This window comes from Suillus clintonianus, assembly GCF_016758775.1.
Source record: "Suillus clintonianus strain FC179 chromosome Unknown DEU56scaffold_145, whole genome shotgun sequence".
Classification (NCBI taxonomy): domain Eukaryota; kingdom Fungi; phylum Basidiomycota; class Agaricomycetes; order Boletales; family Suillaceae; genus Suillus; species Suillus clintonianus.
The window spans coordinates 34,934-53,465 of NW_024539369.1; the positions used below are offsets into that span (position 1 = coordinate 34,934).

Genomic DNA, 18,532 nt, shown 5'->3' on the forward strand with positions numbered 1-18,532 from the left:
GTGCGATGGAGCTACCGCACATGAGAGATTATATTACTTGGTTTCGAACTATTACTTAAACTGTTGTCCACCCTGGACTGTGCACATATCACTTACTTATAATACATTGGATTATTGGTGGCTGATTGTCATTATGGAGAAATATGTACGGGACCTTCGTTCAGTTCATCAATGGATTAACATCATACAAAATCGCGAGAGTCTTGTGACTGTCCTCTCCTTCTTTCGGCCTCCAGAATAGCGTCAAACTTGGCTTGTTCTGTTGTTCGTTCATCAATTCCTGGGTTGTTACTTGGCGGCGATGACGTTGAGTCGGGCAATCTGTTCCGTTCATGACGCTGTCGAATAGTATCCCAGGAAGACACATAACCAGCAGAACGCGCGTTCGCTGCACGTATTTCCTCCCAGCGATTCTTTGGTTGAGCTGCTTGGGGTGAACCGGCTGTGATAATGTCAGGGCGGCATATACCAGAATCGGGACGGTCACTCGCCATCGGGAGCATTAGATTGAGTCCAGGTTTTCTTCCAATTTTCCTCGTTGACCATCTCAGGGCCGTGCTCTTTGCTACTCCCGGAAGTAACAGCGTCGTCCAAACGTGCACCATCTTTCCGTATACGTTCTAGCGTGAAGCCCAAGTGCCCATCGCCGCCAAGCCTGCGGTCAACATCACGCAACGCTTCCATAAAGCCTGCTGGGTTTTCCAGAGCTTCTGTGAACTGTTTGTGGGCCAGGACTTGTCTGACCTGGCCAAAAACCATCCCCATCAGGGTGGCAGCACCCGAGACCCATACAAGCTTCGTATGAGACCACCTGGGACGCGCAATGGAGCGCCCATAACCAAGGGAGGCACCTGCGGCCCCGACCCCATATATCACCTGTTCCGCGGTCAAATATGAACATGATACCGGAACAGCGGACGAACAGGCCAATGTCTGTGCCCCCCAGGCAGGAATCTGGTTGCTAGATCAAAATCGTGCTTTGTGATGACGCCTTTCTCTAACTCTGGCTGGAGGAGTTCAACGGTGCGTGTTCGGGAGGAGAAAGTGGTTTTGAGCCAGTGCACGGGATATGACATTGTTCGTGTCAAGGTTAGTTTATGGTAATTAAATAATTAAATCCTCTGCTAAGTTGGTTATTGAAAATGTTGATACCCATCTCGAACTGTGATTGAAAGGCACTGCAGGCAGATACATATATATATTGTTTTTGTTCTATGCTCTCATGCATGCCACGATGAAAGCGCAATATTCTGAATAGCGTGAAATGTTCTCATATCAAAAATGATTGATTGAAATAATTGTCGTGGTTATCCTCGCGACTGTCAGTCACCTTTCCTCACTGGATGAATTGTCATATGCATGCCTGATGTTCTGATCTCAGCCACTTGAAATATCTCGCTCTCTCTATCGTAGCAGGCTCAATGATGGGACCGATTGGCGTTGGATACAGACCGTTGTTCATTCCAGGTCGTGACGAGAAGCTACCTCCCTTACCACCCGATTCACTGATATCGCCACCACCACCGCCACCTCCCAAGAATATCGGCCTTGTGCTGGATACCCACCCTAATGACGGCCCTCAGTTACCTCCAATACCAAGCTTAGCATCTCTAGGTAACGCATCCTTTCGGCCCTGATTTCATAGGCACGTATTCACACCGGGCATAAGGATTTGACTTGCCCCAATCTCCCGCATCGGCAACTGCCTCATCAATGTCCCTTCTCTCCCCTACCTCCCCAACAGAAAAGACGAAGAAATCTAGTCCATTGACCGATCTTATCGAGAGCGAAAAGATCTATGTGGAGTACTTGACGGGGATAATACGAGTGCGTCCCTGTATTCATTACAGACTCGGACTTGTCGAGTTCATCACTTTTGTAGAGAATAGCCGCAGCATGGTCACGATCCAATTTGCCACCACCGGAGCTCGATGTCATGTTTCGCAGCGTCGAGAGTGTGTACAAGACAAATCGTACACTCCTCGCGGTAGGCGACACGCTTTAACGCATACAATGTGGCTAACACGTTCCTAGAAACTGAAAGAAATCGGCTCTAATCCGTCCTCGCCCAAAGCTCTGGGCGACCTCTTGATGCGATGGGTGAGAATTTAGCACTAAGTAGACTTCCCTGCATCCTGAATGTGCTCTAAAGATCGATGACCTCGACCGACCTTACACGGCGTACTGTCAGAAATACGCTACTGGTTTTGATCAATGGGAGCCTGTCAAATCAAATACGAAGCTTCCAGGAGTTATCGAGGCGTTCTCTGCGGCTAGCCCTCCCTCAATAGCTGCAATTCAGTCGTCTCAACTACCCGACCCGTCGTTATGGACTTTGGATGCCCTATTTCTGTTGCCCAAGGGCCGTCTTTTGTATTACAGGAAACTATACAACAGACTGCTAAAGAGCACGACACCGGGCAGAAGCGACCATCGACTATTGACGGGTGCTCTTGAGAAGTTAGATGATTTATTGGAGACTTTGGAAGGAAGAAGTCAGGTCAAGGTTGGCCACAGCCCTTCCGCTTCCTCTTCCGCATTACCGCCTGTCACCTCTGAGATGAGGAATGAGCCTATCGCTTCTCCAGCGACGTCTCCGGTGACGGAATTTGACGGAACGCACAACCAGCTACTTTCAGGTCAATTCGGGGGAGGAAATGCAAGTGCACCCACATCCGTCCGTGGAAGCGGTTCGTCAAGCGGGTGAGCACGGACAGTATATTATGTCATGGTTCATGATGTTGACATGCGACTAGAGAGCGATTTTCACGGGAAACAGGGATGACATCCATCAGTCGTGACTCCACAGCACCCATGCCTACATCCATCGCTAACCTGGAGAAACGTTTGGCGACAGATACGACGCTGGACATATTTACGATGGAACCCAAGGTACGTTCGTTCGTTCGCGTGATGTCGTGGTGATGTCCCATTGATTGTTTTACCTCGAATATTTAGCTAGTCCGTCTGCAAATGTCTCCGCCAACGTTACCTTATGCCCGAGAACTTAAATTGTCAGCCAATGTCGTCGTCCATTTTACTCCTCGTTCGACGGGCGTGAACGTTGTTCACCAACACGGCTTTGTCTTTGTTTTATCAGACCTGTTCTTGATATGCGAGAAGATGACCTTGGGCGATAGAGTTGCAGCGGGTGTGGACGGTCCCGATATGAGACTCTGCTACCCTCCACTTTCTGGAAAGGTCCTGAAGGTGACTGAGGTACCTGGCCAAGGTGCGTAACATGATCCGTGATCATCACAACCGAATAGAACCTCAGGATATCGGCAGATAACGCACTTCAGATTTCTATCATGCGGAAAGAGGCGCTGATCCTTGAGGCCAGCTCACCGCATGCCCGGGACGAGATCATCAAGGAATTTAAGGAGTGTATCAATTTTGCCAGGACTAGTATGTGCATATACCTCTGTCTGCAATATGCCCTGATGACATTTTGAAAAGTTTCTGCAACCGCTTCAGAACCAGTGCCCCCCATGCCCAAAAGTCTCCCTGTGTCACCAGTAGCTGATTTTCCTTCTGCAAATGAAAGATTTCCTTCGCGGGAAATGGCCCACAACACCGCACAGGGTGTTCCACAAGAACAGGTCGCCAGCTCTAGTGTGCTGAATGAAAAGCCAAACCTCCCTGAGCTCCCCTCCGCTCCTAACTTCTCGTTGCCTCGCATCACATCACAACAGAGTTTCGCGCCAAGAAAAACAAGCCTGGGCCCAATTGTTACAGGGCAGGTCGTGGGGAGGGACGGAAACATTAGTCCATCTGGTGAAGGTGTTGGTATGGCCCAGATGCAAAATTTTCAAGGTGCTCAGAGGATACCTTCATTGCACGATGCTACTTCTGGAGTCTCTCACCCTATACGCAAATCATCCACTGTTCAAATAGCTTCCACACATCCACCGCCTTCTTCCTTCGGTATGGGTCAGGTCATGCCACCAGCTCGGAGTGCGAGCATGGTCAGCTCTTCACATCCCTTGCCCGATCAGGACCCCAGCATGGGAGGCCCACCTCACAGGGTTTACTCTCCTCCTACTGTTCAAGGATATACGCAACATCCACCCTTGCATCATCAACCGTCAGTCTCGTCACATCACTCCTCGATGCATTCTCTTCACCATCAACCGTCTCTCAATTTACTTCATCAACACCCGTCAATGCATCAACATCTCCGTCCTCCACAAAGCGCACCTCCGCAAGCTCAATCTATGAACTTTTCTCAACATCCCAATCAGACTCGGTCACTGCCTTCTCGGTCTGCGGGTCCCGGAGGTCCTCCTCATGGAATTCCTCCTCCTCGACCACCGTCTGAGCCCCAGCCGTCCTCCGGGAGACTCCATAAGTCGACATCATCGCGGTCCCTCCGCTCTCAGTATGACTATAGTCCGAGTCCAGGTCATGCACCACCACTTCCTTCCTTACCTGGAGGGTTGCCGATACCATCCCGACCTTATGCCCAACGCACAGATTCTATCATTTCTGTCAACAGCGCTACGATAAGAGCTGTCCTACCATCGCAGCAGATTAGTTCCAGAGCAAACTCATTCACCGAAACAACCTTCCAAGATCATAGTCCTCCGACTTCTCCGATTGAAGAACCACAGCCTCTGGGTCCAACCAGGCCCACAATAACAGGAATGAAGTGCAGGGTCTTCCACCAGCAACAACATGCACAATGGAAGTCGTTGGGCTCTGCACAATTGACACTTTATCATCAGCAGCCTACCAACGTCAAGCAACTCGTCGTTCAAGCGGGCTCCAAAGGCAAGAACACCCTCATCTCGACGATCGTGCTTACGGACGGTGTGGAACGAGTGGGCAAAACTGGTGTTGCCATTGAACTCAGCGATGCCAAAGGTGCACGGACAGGCATCATCCACATGATCCAACTTCGGAACGAGCAAGCTGCTCAAGAATTGTTTGATAAATTACTTGCAGGGTCGGACAGGTCGAAATAATTTGGAATATCGTATCATTCCAATGGACCAGGGGTATATCTGTGTTTTCTTTATCCTTCCATCCATCATTTCAAGCTTTTTTTACTTCATCCCGTTTACGAATGCTGGCTGGGCTCCATTACATTTGAAATACCCTAGACAGGATATGCCACATACCTCCTACTTGACGTTGAAATCTATCATGACAAAAAGAGTTCCGCGCAAAGAGAGACATGATCACTTCCACAAATACCAATCTGAGGAAGACCTGCTTCCATGTCAGTGGTACGGTGTGGGTTGAGATAGCCCGCGACATTTATGCTGTGTTTGGGTGTGTCCACGAAGAAAATGTAATCTGACAGAACCAAATTCAGGGAGCGAAGAATGGAGGGAGGGACACAAACCTAGCGTCGTTTTCCAGTAGTGGGTGTAACTAGTCCACATTGGCTCATGAGATCCGAGTCTGATTGGGGGCGAAGAGACTCGATCGCCAAATGTCTGTAAATTACCTGCGGTGCCATTGCCTCTCTGAATTCTCTGGCCTTCATCGTAGGCGCTCCGAAGCTTTGCACCATTGATGAAAAGTGATGTCAGCTCAAGGTCGGAGAGCAGCCCGTCTGACGAAGTGGCTACTCTGGAGTTATTGATGACTCTATCTGGATCAGCTTCTGAACCGTCTCCTTCCTCATCATCTGCCTTCTTTGTAGTCGGCGGTACTGTAGGATCGATGGTTGTATGAATAACACGAGACGTATGCAAACGATGCGACTGCGCCTCAGTAAGCGGATCGCCGATGAGCAAGGAGTATGCAGGGTCATCAGGAGCAAAGTTGAAGTCTAGAATCGCGAGGAAGTCAATACATGATATTTCACTTCCAGTATACCGTGTTTACCGCCAGCGATGATGCAGGGCCAATGGTCAAGTTTCATAGACTGTCGGAAATTAAGGACTTCTCGAATGAGGATGCCGGCCTGCCTATGAGCTAGCTCAGCAATTTGCTCGATCGGTAAATGCGCTGGACTACCTTGCCCTTTCATACGTGAATCTGAAACAGTGGGTCAACATGGGCTCAGATGAAACATATTGAATGCACCAACGCAGGGTGCCAGAACAGATGGGTGGTTGCAACGATGACACCTTTCTGATCGGCGCCGGCTTCGGCTAATGCGACCATGAAACCGATATTTTTCGTGACGCGACTCGATCCAATACGTGCAGCAGGATGAGCAGAATCCTCACGCACTTCCTGCTTGTCATACTCGATGACGAGTTCGTCCAGTCGATTGTATTTGTTCTGCTTGTAAGCAATAAGGCAGCCATGCTGCTTTCCAGGGCCAGTAGCATAAGCAGATGAATACCCCGCTAATTCTAGAACGGGAGAAAGCTTTTCTAGGCGATCCACTTCCTGTGGGTGGCAGTACTCAGCATGTGGACTCGATTGTCTTAGATAGTTGACAACTAGCCTGCATGCACATTATATCCGCAAAATGGGACAGAATTTCTGCATGTATCATAGGCTCCCTGTGGGTAGTTTTAAGGGCTTTCGAACTTGTCGGAAAGAGGTTCGAGCCTATCCTCGATCATCACTGAGCCTGAGCATACACCGGGTGTGAACCAAACCACGCACGAATCAGACATTGTGCAAGAAGCTAAGGTATTGATGCATCATGGTTCCAAAATACAAGATGAGGATACACAAACATTCCAGGACATGACCTTGATGGTGGACCGAGGTACAGTCTGTGTGCTTGGTAAATATTTCCAATCCCTTGAAAGAAATGTTGGCGAGAGATGGGTATGGCTCTCGTGCGTATTCTGTTGGTGCAATTTCTTTGCTTCGCGCTGTCTACGTCGTTCCTCCGCAAGAAGCAATTGCTCAGGCGTTGGCTTGTAATCGTACGTACGCTTTGTCTCCATGAGTAGTGGCCTTGAGGAACAGCGGCGTAAGAACGCAGGACAGCGCAGGACTCGGAGCCAGCGTCCTCGGTTGCAGTCACATGTGCGAGTAGCATAAAATCCAAGTAAGAGCTGACGTAAAGAGCGCTGTTCCGCTCACTGGAAAATTCAACTTGAAGTGAATGCAGCGACTGTTGACGGCGTCCTGGCTTTCTGCACGGAATCTCTCTCGGAGACGCATCGGACTATCAAACCTATCAGTCCAGCCGCAAACGGGCGCTAAACGCGATCTCCCCTTTCTGATTCCGCGCCGCTTCTTCCAATCCATCTCATCGATGTCACCTTCTCTAAATGGCTCAGCTGCCCCACACGATAACTCCAAGACTTATGGAAATTTCGACTTGGTTAAACGTTTCAAACTAGACTACACCGACGTCGTCGTATCAAGATGGCAGAGCCGCGTTACTGGTCTCACTGTTGTGCATCTCGATTATGAAGGTATGAATAATGGCATATGGTTCCACACGTTCGTCATTAATATCTTGCCCAGCACCTATCGTAAATGGCTACTTCGTTGTTGGTACCGAAAGTTAGTGTTACCCTTGGTGCTACTAACGCCGGGTGCTAACTAAGTGACAGTCTTTGATGACAGCGGCTGTCCGCACACTTTAGAGCAGTAAGTAAAGTGATTAATTGATTGATAACTGTAGCTTAATGTACCGAAAGTCTCGTCTTCATGGGTTCGGAAAAATACCCATACAAAGGCATCATAGACCACCTTGCAAACCGCGGGTTTTCTAACGGAACCAATGCATGGACGGACACCGATCATACTGGTAAGTCTTGCACAGTGCTATATTCCTTCCTTTTATCGACCTTATGCTCCCAGCGTATACTGCCTCAACTGCTGGGGAGCAAGGCTTCCTTCAGCTTTTACCGATATATCTGGATCACATCCTCTATCCCACAATGACCAAGGCATCCTTCTTGACTGAGGTCGGCATTTTTTCAAAGCTGTTGTTTCCCGGATATCCTGACACGCGTCTAGGTTCACCACATCAATACAAAGGGCGAGAACAGTGGTGTCGTATACAGTGAAATGCAGGGCCGCGAAAATACGTCGGGCGATCTCATGGGCCTTCGGTCTGTTATCATGTTACGCAATGGTTTTTTGTTGTTCATGTTCACCTCTTAGCTCGCAGCGTCTCTTGTACCCTCCTGGGAGTGCCTATCGTAGTGAGACCGGTGGACTCATGGCAGCACTTAGGGTTCTATCTGTCGAGCAAAGTGAATTGATCCTTCTTGACGTCCATCCCCTGCTGACATCCTTTGGATCTCAGTCAGGGACTATCACGCCACTTACTATGTCCCGCACAATTTATCCTTGATCGTGACCGGGAAGCTTTCAAGCGGAACGGAATCTCTGTTGGCTGTAGTGCAGGACAAGGTTGAACCTAGCATTATTTCACATGGTCAGAACCATGGCCCCCGCCCGAGCGGTTGGAAACGACCCTTCGTGGAGACTGCTAGTGCCAACCGCTCTCCCATCATGAAAATCACGAAGGAAACCGTTGAATTTCCTGAGAAGGACGAGAGCCAAGGCGAACTTTTGATCATTTATACTGGTCCCTCGCCCAACGACTTCATGGAGCGAAAAGTCTGTGGTCTTACAAACCTTCTCATTTGGAGTTTACAATTTCTTCCAGGCTTTAGACATTCTTGCTACATACCTTACATCATCGCCTGTCGCCCCTTTGAACAAGGAGTACATCGAAATCGAGTCGCCTCTCTGGTGAGTTTCCTTGTTTCGACCTCCGGTACGGTATTCAATTGACGCTGCTTGTAAGTTCGTATATCTATTTTAGCGAAGACACTCGCTCGACAATGGTTGATCTGCCGATCTACATTGGTTCGGTCCCTGTCGAAGAACTGGATAACTTCGATCAGAAGCTTGTCGCAAGTTTCAAACGGATTGCGTCTGATGGTATTGATATGACGAGAATTTCCATGGTCATCAACCGGGACGAGCGCCAGGTAGGTTAGCGTTACCAAGCCATGACTGTTATTAACGTTACCTAGCTTCGCAGCAAATTGGAGTCAGCCAAAGGTGACACCTTCTCAGGTGCAATTATAAGTGACTTCCTGTATGGCGCTGCGGATGGTTCGGATATGCACCCTGCCTTAGATGAAATCAATTATTACAAGACTTTGCGGACATGGACTGATTCCCAATGGGTGGGTCTCATGCACAAGTAAGTCATGATAGATCATGATCGTGACGTAGCTCAATAGTCGCTAGGTACATCATTGACCGCCCTTACGTTGTCGTCATTGGCAAACCATCTGCAACTCTGGCAGAGAAGCTCGAGCAAGACGAAAAGACTCGCCTCGCTACTCAGCGGGAGACGCTCGGTCCCGATGGTCTTGCCAATGCAGAGCGGGAGCTAGAAGCTGCAAAAGCTGAACATGAGAAGCCAATACCGACCGACATTTTGACATCGTTCCCTGTTCCTGATGTGAAGAGCATCTCCTGGATACCTGTTCAGTGTGTTCAAGAGCCTGGCAAAGGGCGGCCAAGTACTGTGCAGAGTTCTGAACCGTCTCAGCTTTCCAGGCACATCCAGTCTGATGGGTCGCCGCTCTCTATGTTCGTACAATACGACCATGTCAAGGTAAACGTTTCGTGATCTCATTTTGACTATGACACTCAAGACTGTCCAGTCCGACTTTGTTGCTGTCCATGCCTTCTTCTCTTTGGCTAGGTTGCCTGATAGGCTACGGCCCTACCTCTCAACGTACCTCTCAGCGTTTTTCTCCCTCCCTGTGAAACGCGCTTCAGGAGAGGTACTCAATCATGAAGAGGTTGTCAACCAGCTCGACGATGTGACAGTCTCATACGAGGCTGTTCTAGGTATTTCCGACCAGTTTTCCGAAACATTGCGGGTCAGCTTCAAGGTCGAGACATCCCAGTACGAAACAGCCATTGCATGGTTACGTGATCTCGTATATACTTCGATATTTGACAAGGAAAGGTAGAGTCTCGTGTTATTCGTCTGGTTTTATGTCTCATGCGGCGTAGACTGCAAATTTCTGCTGCAAAGCTGGCGCAATCGCTTCCAGAACTCAAGCGTGATGGAAACAATGTTCTGTCCTCTGTATGGGCCGAGATGCTTTACGATAAGAGCTCGACATCGCTCGCTGGCGCCATCCTTCCTCAAGCAGAATTTGTACCAAAGCTCATCCAGAACCTGCAAGAGGATCCTGACACAGTGGTCGCGGACTTTGAGGAACTGAGGACATACTGTACGTATCATGAAAGTATGACATGGCATTCATTCACCAGATGATCAGTGACGGATCCCACTGGAGTACGGATATCAGTCACAGGTAACGTTTTGGACATACCCAAACCACGGAGCGTCTGGTCAAAACACTTTGGGGACCTTCTACCGGTGCGTGTTTCTTCATCTAGCAACATTGGCACTATTTCATAGTTCACGCAGGAATCCAAACTTGCACCGTTGAAGCTCACAAGCGACACCCTTAGTGATTTGGGTAAGAACCCTGCCACCAAGGTGCGAAGAGCGTTCTTCCTGCGGCTCTGTAACATTCTCATTGGTTCTTAGGCTACCGTGGTCAGCTTGCCAACGATAGAAAGCTCGTTTGTCAACCATACTACGAAAGCAATTCGAGGCTTCGATCACCCTGAATTTCCCGCTCTCCGTGTAGCGCTCGAGGTTCTCAATGCTGCAGAAAGTTTCCTCTGGGTAGGTGAACCCGTTGTAAGCGGGAGCAATTCTTGCTCATTATGATAGCGTTCTATTCGAGGTTCTGGTCTGGCGTATGGCGCCTATATGTCTGTAGATAGAGAAGCCGGCTTGCTGACATTCTCGCTCTACCGGGTATGAAGCTCTCTGGCGAATGGTTGACTTTGCAGCTAATGCTCTTGCAGAGTTCCAACAGCATGGAGGCGTTTAAACAAGCAAAAGAAGTCGTGAGCGGACTAGTTGATGGAACTGTACGTTCTATATTTTCTTGATGATAACATTTGCTAATCCAAGGCAGGTGGTACTGGAGGACACCGCTCTCGATGCAGCCAAAAGCAGCATTGTCTATGGTGTCACCAAGAATGTCGCAACGGCTGGCCGAGCTGTACGTGTGTTTGTTCAAGCTCGAATCATGCTAATAGTGGCCATAGGCTGTTAACTCCTTTACCAACCAAGCTCTTAAAGGAGTTTCCCAGGACCACAACCTGGAGATGCTAGAGAAGTACCAGGCAGTGACCAAGGCTGATGTGCTCGCTGCACTGAAGAAGCATATATTGCCTGTGTTCAGCTCGAAGTTTTCCACGGTCACGGTGGTCACCGCACCTTCTAAAGCGGACGAGATTGCGGACGGATTGACTGGTTATGGCTTCGAAGTAGAGAAACGGACGTTGGAGGTCGAGGCCGGTGAGGATGAGGATGGGAGTGAGAGTGAGAGCGGCAGTGACAGTGAGAGTGACTCAGGACGATAGACAATAATTATACGAGGATATAAATTTACGCCGCATCCCTACTTCGTCGCTTTCCGTGCTCTAGTCAATGATATTATAACTTCGGATCTGAGAAAGCGGTTTGAGGTAGAGGGCTATTGCTTCCCACTACTTCAATCATTTTTTGCTGCGCCTCGCCTGGCTTCATCTCAACTCCTCGCAGAAAGTCGTTATCAACCAAAAATCGAATCGCTTGAGACAAATTTGATACTGTGATGCGGATTTCAGGAAGAAGCAACTAGAAGGGATTTATCAACTCGCAGTCTACAGGATCACAGATGCAAAATCACGTACGCTCCGGAGCAGGGTAGGACGTGATGCGAATGGATTTCGCGGCGGGGGCTTGGGTTGAGGTAGAGGTGGCCTTTTCATGGGTCTAGGTGGTGACTGTGATATTTCTTGCTTGACCTGCGCTGCTAAGACTAAAGTTGCCTCTGCAGCTAGAGGAGGCTTAGAAGACACAACTTCGGGAGCGCCGTCATCCGAACTTGAGTCGGAATCACACCGGTCCTGTTGCTCTGCAGTGAAGAGTGGAGGAAGAGGTGCTACCTGAGGTTTCATCTGCGATGATGTATCCTGAGCCCTTGGAACAGAGGCACTAGTGTGATTGACACGGCCGATTCCTCGGCCCCCTCCTCGACCCCTTCCTCGACCCCTTGGTTGCTGACCTCGAAATGAAGAATCATCCTTTCTCCGTTTCCTTTGGCCTTGTAAACCCATGTCTTCGGGTGTCAGCTGGCCTCTCGCGACGGCCTCCTCAAGCTTCCTCTTCTTGTCTTCCACCTTTGTAGTAGTAGGAAACCGATTCTTGCGCTCTGCTATCCAACCATCGATAGCTTCTTGGGAGTCGAGGATTAAAGATGTTCCCTGAATCGCAATGGGTTTGCTAAGCTATGGATTAATCCAAAATCACTAGCTTGACAGATATCAAATTGGGCCTACCCTTTGAGACTCGGATCGGTATCCCACTCGTCTTTTTTCTGCCATCCAGGGGGGAATATAAAGTGGCGATCCATCATATGTATCTCAACTGACTTCTTAGAGCCAGTAAACGCACAACCTTGACGGCTACAGCGACAATTTCCAGGCTGGTGCCAACTAGCATACGCTTGGCCACTGGTGGAGTCTGGCCTTCTATCGTGAGTCCTGGTAGGGGCGGTATTGCTAGTATCACGAGATACATTGCGTGAAGTAGTTCCACCAATAGTGTGCTGAGGCATGTAAGTGGATGACAAGGTATATCCTTGTGCATTTGTCGCGGAGGACTGCATGACCTGCATATATGCCTGATAATAATGCGGAGACATGTGGTGTTGAGTATACGGGTTGGCCAGTGCGGCTGTCATGGCGTTTCCTGCCATCGCAGACTGGGAGGAGGCATATGCGTATGCAGAATGCTGAGCGTCCTGGTGCGCATTCTGAGGGTGACGAGACGAACCAGCCTCGAATCGCTGGTGAGGTTGAGGAATCATGACTACGACTTCTCAATCTCAATCATATCAGAAGATTCAGAACGCGTCAAATATTTGCGCCCACGTGATCCGACACTAAGTATGCTTTTCGGCCAAAGCCGGACGTCTTAACTTTTCCTTCCAGGTTCTCAAACGTTTCCTTTGCAAAACATGTCTTTCGCTCGCCTTGCCCTTCGTACTGTGACCCGTTCACGACCTGTGCTTGCAGTGTCCTCGAGACAGGCTTTGGCATTCCGTGCGAACTACTCGGCAGCAGCGGGGTTGTCAAAGGAAACCATTCAAACACGCGTACTGGAAGTACTAAAGGGCTTCGAGAAAGTGGAAGCAACCAAGGTTTGAATATTTTTCTCAATGAGATATGTTCTTATTGGCAGTACTCTTTAACAGCTCGCAAGTTCGTCTTCGTTCGCAGATGATCTCGGCCTTGACAGCTTAGATGCGGTTGAGGTGGTTATGGCCGTGGAAGAGGTGCGTGGCCATGTTCATATTCATATGAGTACTTCATTTACACAAACTTCATTAGGAATTTGGCATCGAGATTCCAGACGCGGAAGCTGATGAGATAAAAACCGTCCAGCAAGGTGTGTTTCCTCCGCCCGTCGTATATGTGACGTTTACTGACTCTTGTGAACGTCCATTAGCTATTGACTATATCGCAAAGACACCAGAAGGTCAGGGCAGCATTTATCTTCGTATTGTATCTACTGACCTTCTTTATAGCTCACTGAGGGATTGCTAGTGCAGTCATTAAGCAGTCCCTATACACGCTGTTACTCCTTTACACAACTGACTGCGGTAAAATTTAATGTATCGCGTTTTTTACTATCACAAAGTTGTGAAGCAACATTCCCTGTACATGGGATGGTCTGTCATCAATATGTTTGATGAGGACTGGCGTCAACTGTCAAACAATTGTCACCATTATGCATGGACAGCGAAGAGCGTCCGGTACGTGATCATATTCTCCATCAGTGGTGATTTGTTGGTATTTGCATTTGCTCCGACTCCCCAAAGGCAAGGTTGACGCAAAGCTGTTTGTCCTTACTGTGTTGGAGGTCAATGTTTTCGAGACTCGGGACACCGACTGCACCTGACATGCAGTTTTTCAGGTTAAAGAAATTGTATGGAGGAGATAACAACAATATCTGGACTCCTGCGTATTGATGCCGTATAAATAACGTAGTCAAGCTTACATCAAATGATTAAGGTTGACACTAGAGGAAAGGCACTTCAGTCAGCAGAATGATGCACACGCAATCACTCTCAAGCGCTCTCGTCCATCAAAGGGCTTGGGTTCTGCTGAGCTTGTAACATCCATGGCATCCACATCCACATACCATATCCACATCACCTATTTTCCTATGCGAGCGCGATGTGAGCCGGTGTTATACATTCTCGCAGATTCGGGGGCCCAATTTGAGTACGAAGAAATTCCCCTTATGAAGTGGGGGGAGATGAAGAAGACAGGCCAAGTGACGCCCGCGATATTTCCATATTCTGGCGTGCCTGTTCTCCGTGTAACAGACGAGAGCTCTGAACAAAGGAGCGAATTTCTGCTTGGAGAGACTTCAGCTATCCTGTCTTACCTTGAGGAGATCCTAGCACCGCCAGGAGCTACGGTAAGTCTTGTGTGCTCCTGATATACTGCACCAGCACTGAATCATCATCCGGTACTAGTTGAACAAAGACCTCCCACTGCAAACCCGTGTGCGCACTCAAATGATCCGGGAAGCATCTTTGTTCTTTACCAACAGGGTATGGCAAATGAGTGTGGAAAAGGTACTTGAAGTCAATGATTAGAACGTGGACTGAGGAATAAAACCCACAGGATTGGCTAGCACCACCGTCACGAGATAAAATTTGGAAGGCAATCGTCGTACGATACCTGCGCAACACAGAAGCTGCACTCAAAGAACTGCAGAAGGAGACGAAAGTAGTGCCAGCAGAGACGGACCAATTGACTGCGCTTCATGCAACAGTGGCAGCAGCCATCACGTTTATAGTGCAAGTATTCCCATCTGCCAAGCTGGGGTTGGGGTCTGGTGGGCATTTTCCGTTGTGCAGGCAGCTATGGAAGGCAGTTATGACTCGCCCAAGGATTGTTGCTTATTGGGAGGAACATAAGATTGCCGAGAAGGCATGGACGATAACAGAGTATGGGACAGCAGAGTGGATTGCAAAGGAAGCAGCAAAGTATGACTCGCCGTGGTTGCTGGTCAAGTTATGACAGGCCGGGATGTGTAGTACGTTCCCAAAATCCACGTGATATGGGTGATGTTCACTGCGTCTGACGCCAGTTATAGGAGACTTACTGTATGATCTCGTGTCTCTTAATGGTATATAGATCCCGTCGTTATTGCGATTGGCAAATGACACCGTATCCCGCTCAGCGAGCGTAACTGGCAAATGACCTCGCTTCTCATGCACGCGAAATGCCCCACAGGCCTCTCATAAACAAAGCGGGAGTGTTTTTCGAAATATTCACTATACGTACAAATAAGTACTAGGCAGTCGAACCTGCAGTGTCGAGGGCAACAGCGATGTGGTGACATTCCAATGGCACTACAAGCAAGCTACGAGGATTATCTTCTGAGTGGGGATTTCTGCGAAGAATGAGTACGTTGAAAACAAAGTTCAATTGAAAGCCCGGAGATTGCCGAAAGGAACTGCATAGTTCTGGTCACAGTGGCTGACACTTGCAAGTTCCCACATTCGACAACGACCTCAAGACCTTCAAGGTAAGAATCCTATCCGCCGTGTAGACACTCCTGAACACGTATTTCTATCCCCTAGGTGAGCGCGGAATAGTCATGTCACTTATCTCAAAGCTGAACTCGGCGCGTGATGGATATAGACTTTGTAATGGCCACCTTCTCATCGACACCCATCGTTATTGATGGCAAGGGTCACCTCCTTGGTCGACTGGCCTCTATAATCTCAAAGCAGATTCTCTCTGGCCAGAAGATTGTTGTCGTGAGGTGTGAGGAGATCAATATCTCCGGTAGCTTCTTTCGCAACAAGGTATTTTGTCTTGTCGTTGAACCGGTCAATGAATGAGACGCATACACTTAAATATCCAGCTGCGCTACCACAACTTCCTCCACAAACGCCATATTGTCAACCCCAAGAAATCTGGCCCTTTCCATCACCGCGCTCCCTCCAAAATTCTATTCCGTGCTATTCGTGGTATGACTCCCCACAAAACTCCTCGAGGTGCTGCTGCTCTCGAGCGCTTGAAGCTCTTCGAGGGTGTCCCGCCACCATACGACCACAAGAAGCGGATGGTTGTTCCTGAGGCTTTGCGTGTGTTGCGGTTGAAGCCCGGCCGGAAATACTGTACTGTTAAGGTGGGCTCTGTCGCTCAGCAGTTTGGCTTGGATGATAATAACGTGTGATCTAGCGTCTGTCACATGAGGTTGGCTGGGGCTACAAGGATGTTGTGGACCGTCTTGAGGAGAAGAGGAAGATCAAGGCTGAGGCCTTCCACCAGCGCAAGGCACGTGAATTGGGCAGGTTTCATTGAACAAGACTGACTGAGTCATCATTATAAATAGATTGCAGCACTGAAGCTGCGCCAAAAGGCAGTTTCGGACGCCTCGCCATCCTTTGAGAAACTGACGACGCTGGGCTACTAGTTGGATGAGAGACTACTTCATCTTCGATGTGCTTGCGTTGCTTTATGTTATGATCCATTCCCATAAGACATGCATGTAACTATGCGATCTCTGCTGAGCTGGCGTTTTTTTATGATGATGAACCTCCTCCAAAAACACTTGCAACAGAGATGTAGTTTTAGGCATGCATATGATACAATTTGAAGGATAATAATCACTTGGACAACAGTTTGGGAGAGAAAGCCTGAAGCGTCATAAGATGTGGCTGTGTGATCGGACGGACGGTGGCGGCACCGAAAAAGGGATTTGTGACGGACGGAGGCTAAGGTTGTGCAAGTTTTGCCAACAAGTTTCTTTGCATCCTAACCTCCATCATCATTTAAATAAGCTGTAGCTTCCCGGTCTTCCTCATCTCCATCCTCTCCCCTCGTCTTCTTCCCCCTTTCTTTCCTTGCAATGTCTGCTGAATCTCCAGTTCGCCACGCCTCTGGTAATATTATCTTTTAACCTAGGGGTGATCGCTTCAACTTACATTTTAATGTCACACCAGCTTCTCCCGCAGGATCGCGTTCATCTTCTCCAAATAATCCCCGTGACACCTTGACTCTTCGTGCTCTTGTGAACACAAAGGAAGCTGGCGTCATCATAGGCAAAGGCGGAAAAAATGTCGCTGATCTTCGTGAGCAGACTGGCGTCAGAGCTGGCGTCAGCAAGGTTATCCCTGGCGTGCACGAGCGCGTCCTTACCGTTGGCGGATCTGTTGAAGCTGTTGCAAAGGCAAGTTAATTCAAATATATGCTCAACTTAGCGCTCACACGTTGTGGCTTATGAATACAGGCGTACAACCTCATAATCTCCCAACTTGTGTCATCCAGCCCGTCGCCCATCTCTCTATCATCGTCATCGCCTCATACCTCAATCCGTCTTCTAATTTCTCACAATCTCATGGGTACGATAATAGGCCGCAGCGGTGGCAAAATAAAAGCTATTCAGGATGCTTCGGGCGCGCGCATGGTCGCATCAAAGGAGATGCTCCCACAATCAACTGAGCGCATCGTCGAAGTACAGGGCGCACCTGATTCGATCGGCCGTGCCATCGAGGAGATTGGCAAATGCTTGTTGGAAGATTGGGAGAGGGGTCAGGGCACCGTTCCCTTCCATCCTGGTGCTGGTGATGCTACCTCAGGTACGAGACGATCAACCAATGGCTACTCGGCTGGGACCCGCAAGTCCAATGGAGATGTAGCCCGACGTTCGCCTCCACCTTCGCCCCATTCACCTACCGTTGCACAATCGACAGCCAACCTTCGGACGCAGAATATTTCCATACCATCGGATATGGTTGGATGTATTATTGGTCGAAGCGGAAGCAAGATCACAGAAATTCGGCGACTGTCCGGATCCAAGATCTCCATCGCCAAAGCTCCACATGATGACACGGGCGAACGGATGTTCACCATCGTTGGTACTCCGGAGGCCAATGAAAAGGCTCTTTTCCTGCTCTACAATCAGCTCGAAAGTGAGAAGGAGAGGAGGGTTGGCAGAGAACAGCAACAGCAAGAGGAATAATTTGACATACACACAATTCAGTGTCCGTTTTCGTATTGGAGACTCTTCAAAACCTGATCCCGCGTCCTACTCGCACACGCGTCTCATATGTATCATGTCCCATCACTTCGCCGCTTCTTGTCTTGCTCGTTGTCCTCATGCTGTTTCGGCCGTACTCTGTTTTGTGCATCGCCTCGCGCCATCTGGTACAACATGCTCATACTGTCCTCTTACCCGCCTGTGCATTCCTGTTGTCTCCTTCCATCCAAAAATCCTACATTGATACGTGTTGATAAATTTCTCTCGCCTTCTCCCTTCGCCTTCTTGCCTCGCTCTCATGCTTGTGTTTGCCATCTTCCTCTCTCGTAAAAACTCATCGCTCCCACTGTCATGCGTTACATACAGCACATTGTAGTACACATACTCACGGACGATAAATCTATGCACGTATAAGTACTTGCTGTTGTTATACATATCGTCATACGTATCATCAGATCACGTGTGAGCAAAGAATTTTCGGCA

The 18,532-nt window shown here is 48.9% G+C and overlaps 9 protein-coding genes across 9 annotated transcripts; 6 read left to right on the forward strand and 3 right to left on the reverse strand.

Annotated features, from left to right (window-relative positions):
• Window positions 1–182: 182 nt before the first annotated feature.
• On the reverse strand, window positions 183–1,076 carry DEU56DRAFT_747713 (uncharacterized protein; the record flags this gene model as incomplete). The annotated part of the gene is made up of 3 exons (XM_041349294.1): window positions 183–565; window positions 603–876; window positions 924–1,076. The coding sequence occupies 3 exons, from the start codon at window positions 1,074–1,076 to the stop codon at window positions 183–185; spliced, it is 810 nt and encodes a 269-aa protein (XP_041202195.1).
• Window positions 1,077–1,269: 193 nt separating this feature from the next.
• DEU56DRAFT_141612 (uncharacterized protein) lies at window positions 1,270–5,096 on the forward strand. The gene is made up of 9 exons (XM_041344745.1): window positions 1,270–1,614; window positions 1,670–1,827; window positions 1,883–1,987; window positions 2,035–2,100; window positions 2,153–2,703; window positions 2,757–2,892; window positions 2,959–3,232; window positions 3,289–3,408; window positions 3,460–5,096. The coding sequence occupies exons 1-9, from the start codon at window positions 1,422–1,424 to the stop codon at window positions 4,965–4,967; spliced, it is 3,111 nt and encodes a 1,036-aa protein (XP_041202196.1). The 5' UTR covers window positions 1,270–1,421; the 3' UTR covers window positions 4,968–5,096.
• On the reverse strand, window positions 5,031–7,340 carry DEU56DRAFT_141776 (Endonuclease/exonuclease/phosphatase). Its single transcript, XM_041344746.1, has 9 exons — window positions 6,648–7,340; window positions 6,574–6,595; window positions 6,410–6,516; window positions 6,044–6,351; window positions 5,971–5,991; window positions 5,839–5,921; window positions 5,351–5,782; window positions 5,124–5,301; window positions 5,031–5,071 (listed from the first exon to the last, which is right to left on the reverse strand). Exons 1-8 carry the CDS (start codon window positions 6,861–6,863, stop codon window positions 5,147–5,149), a joined length of 1,344 nt encoding a protein of 447 aa, XP_041202197.1. The 5' UTR covers window positions 6,864–7,340; the 3' UTR covers window positions 5,031–5,071; window positions 5,124–5,146.
• On the forward strand, window positions 7,178–11,358 carry DEU56DRAFT_747632 (Metalloenzyme, LuxS/M16 peptidase-like protein; the record flags this gene model as incomplete). Its single annotated transcript, XM_041349290.1, has 21 exons — window positions 7,178–7,340; window positions 7,393–7,431; window positions 7,482–7,518; window positions 7,569–7,678; window positions 7,732–7,838; window positions 7,891–7,985; window positions 8,038–8,129; window positions 8,183–8,499; window positions 8,549–8,634; window positions 8,690–8,876; window positions 8,922–9,094; window positions 9,142–9,514; window positions 9,564–9,874; window positions 9,922–10,145; window positions 10,194–10,294; window positions 10,346–10,417; window positions 10,469–10,609; window positions 10,658–10,744; window positions 10,795–10,860; window positions 10,908–10,994; window positions 11,041–11,358. The coding sequence occupies 21 exons, from the start codon at window positions 7,178–7,180 to the stop codon at window positions 11,356–11,358; spliced, it is 3,186 nt and encodes a 1,061-aa protein (XP_041202198.1).
• Window positions 11,359–11,431: 73 nt separating this feature from the next.
• On the reverse strand, window positions 11,432–12,683 carry DEU56DRAFT_747685 (uncharacterized protein; the record flags this gene model as incomplete). The annotated part of the gene is made up of 3 exons (XM_041349291.1): window positions 11,432–11,614; window positions 11,671–12,262; window positions 12,319–12,683. The coding sequence occupies 3 exons, from the start codon at window positions 12,681–12,683 to the stop codon at window positions 11,432–11,434; spliced, it is 1,140 nt and encodes a 379-aa protein (XP_041202199.1).
• Window positions 12,684–12,962: 279 nt separating this feature from the next.
• Window positions 12,963–13,758, forward strand: DEU56DRAFT_837922 (acyl carrier protein). The gene is made up of 5 exons (XM_041354864.1): window positions 12,963–13,181; window positions 13,236–13,316; window positions 13,372–13,429; window positions 13,490–13,519; window positions 13,569–13,758. Exons 1-5 carry the CDS (start codon window positions 12,999–13,001, stop codon window positions 13,574–13,576), a joined length of 360 nt encoding a protein of 119 aa, XP_041202200.1. The 5' UTR covers window positions 12,963–12,998; the 3' UTR covers window positions 13,577–13,758.
• Window positions 13,759–15,501, forward strand: DEU56DRAFT_837925 (uncharacterized protein). Its single transcript, XM_041354865.1, has 4 exons — window positions 13,759–13,903; window positions 13,958–14,467; window positions 14,526–14,627; window positions 14,677–15,501. The coding sequence occupies exons 2-4, from the start codon at window positions 14,165–14,167 to the stop codon at window positions 15,073–15,075; spliced, it is 804 nt and encodes a 267-aa protein (XP_041202201.1). The 5' UTR covers window positions 13,759–13,903; window positions 13,958–14,164; the 3' UTR covers window positions 15,076–15,501.
• A 61-nt stretch (window positions 15,502–15,562) lies between these two features.
• On the forward strand, window positions 15,563–16,759 carry DEU56DRAFT_837929 (60S ribosomal protein L13a). Its single transcript, XM_041354866.1, has 5 exons — window positions 15,563–15,641; window positions 15,703–15,869; window positions 15,929–16,195; window positions 16,249–16,344; window positions 16,403–16,759. Exons 2-5 carry the CDS (start codon window positions 15,711–15,713, stop codon window positions 16,481–16,483), a joined length of 603 nt encoding a protein of 200 aa, XP_041202202.1. The 5' UTR covers window positions 15,563–15,641; window positions 15,703–15,710; the 3' UTR covers window positions 16,484–16,759.
• DEU56DRAFT_141447 (cytoplasmic protein) lies at window positions 16,646–18,515 on the forward strand. Its single transcript, XM_041344744.1, has 3 exons — window positions 16,646–16,952; window positions 17,013–17,239; window positions 17,300–18,515. The coding sequence occupies exons 1-3, from the start codon at window positions 16,919–16,921 to the stop codon at window positions 18,029–18,031; spliced, it is 993 nt and encodes a 330-aa protein (XP_041202203.1). The 5' UTR covers window positions 16,646–16,918; the 3' UTR covers window positions 18,032–18,515.
• The last annotated feature ends 17 nt before the right edge of the window (window positions 18,516–18,532 follow it).

What these genes read in the sequence shown, in the direction of transcription:
- DEU56DRAFT_141612 (XM_041344745.1), top strand. Translation starts at nt 1,422, where the DNA reads ATGATGGGACCGATTGGCGTTGGATACAGACCGTTGTTCATTCCAGGT. An exon ending in ACCAAGCTTAGCATCTCTAG is followed by an intron (nt 1,615 to 1,669) that starts GTAACGCATCCT and finishes ACCGGGCATAAG; the next exon opens with GATTTGACTTGCCCCAATCT. An exon ending in GGAAGCGGTTCGTCAAGCGG is followed by an intron (nt 2,704 to 2,756) that starts GTGAGCACGGAC and finishes ACATGCGACTAG; the next exon opens with AGAGCGATTTTCACGGGAAA.
- DEU56DRAFT_141776 (XM_041344746.1), bottom strand. Translation starts at nt 6,863, where the DNA reads ATGGAGACAAAGCGTACGTACGATTACAAGCCAACGCCTGAGCAATTG. An exon ending in TTCACGTATGAAAGGGCAAG is followed by an intron (nt 5,922 to 5,970) that starts GTAGTCCAGCGC and finishes GCTAGCTCATAG; the next exon opens with GCAGGCCGGCATCCTCATTC. An exon ending in GCCCTGCATCATCGCTGGCG is followed by an intron (nt 5,783 to 5,838) that starts GTAAACACGGTA and finishes TCGCGATTCTAG; the next exon opens with ACTTCAACTTTGCTCCTGAT.
- DEU56DRAFT_837922 (XM_041354864.1), top strand. Translation starts at nt 12,999, where the DNA reads ATGTCTTTCGCTCGCCTTGCCCTTCGTACTGTGACCCGTTCACGACCT. An exon ending in AGAAAGTGGAAGCAACCAAG is followed by an intron (nt 13,182 to 13,235) that starts GTTTGAATATTT and finishes ACTCTTTAACAG; the next exon opens with CTCGCAAGTTCGTCTTCGTT. An exon ending in GATAAAAACCGTCCAGCAAG is followed by an intron (nt 13,430 to 13,489) that starts GTGTGTTTCCTC and finishes AACGTCCATTAG; the next exon opens with CTATTGACTATATCGCAAAG.
- DEU56DRAFT_837925 (XM_041354865.1), top strand. Translation starts at nt 14,165, where the DNA reads ATGGCATCCACATCCACATACCATATCCACATCACCTATTTTCCTATG. An exon ending in TAGCACCGCCAGGAGCTACG is followed by an intron (nt 14,468 to 14,525) that starts GTAAGTCTTGTG and finishes ATCCGGTACTAG; the next exon opens with TTGAACAAAGACCTCCCACT. An exon ending in GGCAAATGAGTGTGGAAAAG is followed by an intron (nt 14,628 to 14,676) that starts GTACTTGAAGTC and finishes TAAAACCCACAG; the next exon opens with GATTGGCTAGCACCACCGTC.
- DEU56DRAFT_837929 (XM_041354866.1), top strand. Translation starts at nt 15,711, where the DNA reads ATGGCCACCTTCTCATCGACACCCATCGTTATTGATGGCAAGGGTCAC. An exon ending in GTAGCTTCTTTCGCAACAAG is followed by an intron (nt 15,870 to 15,928) that starts GTATTTTGTCTT and finishes TTAAATATCCAG; the next exon opens with CTGCGCTACCACAACTTCCT. An exon ending in GGAAATACTGTACTGTTAAG is followed by an intron (nt 16,196 to 16,248) that starts GTGGGCTCTGTC and finishes CGTGTGATCTAG; the next exon opens with CGTCTGTCACATGAGGTTGG.
- DEU56DRAFT_141447 (XM_041344744.1), top strand. Translation starts at nt 16,919, where the DNA reads ATGTCTGCTGAATCTCCAGTTCGCCACGCCTCTG. An exon ending in TCCAGTTCGCCACGCCTCTG is followed by an intron (nt 16,953 to 17,012) that starts GTAATATTATCT and finishes ATGTCACACCAG; the next exon opens with CTTCTCCCGCAGGATCGCGT. An exon ending in CTGTTGAAGCTGTTGCAAAG is followed by an intron (nt 17,240 to 17,299) that starts GCAAGTTAATTC and finishes TTATGAATACAG; the next exon opens with GCGTACAACCTCATAATCTC.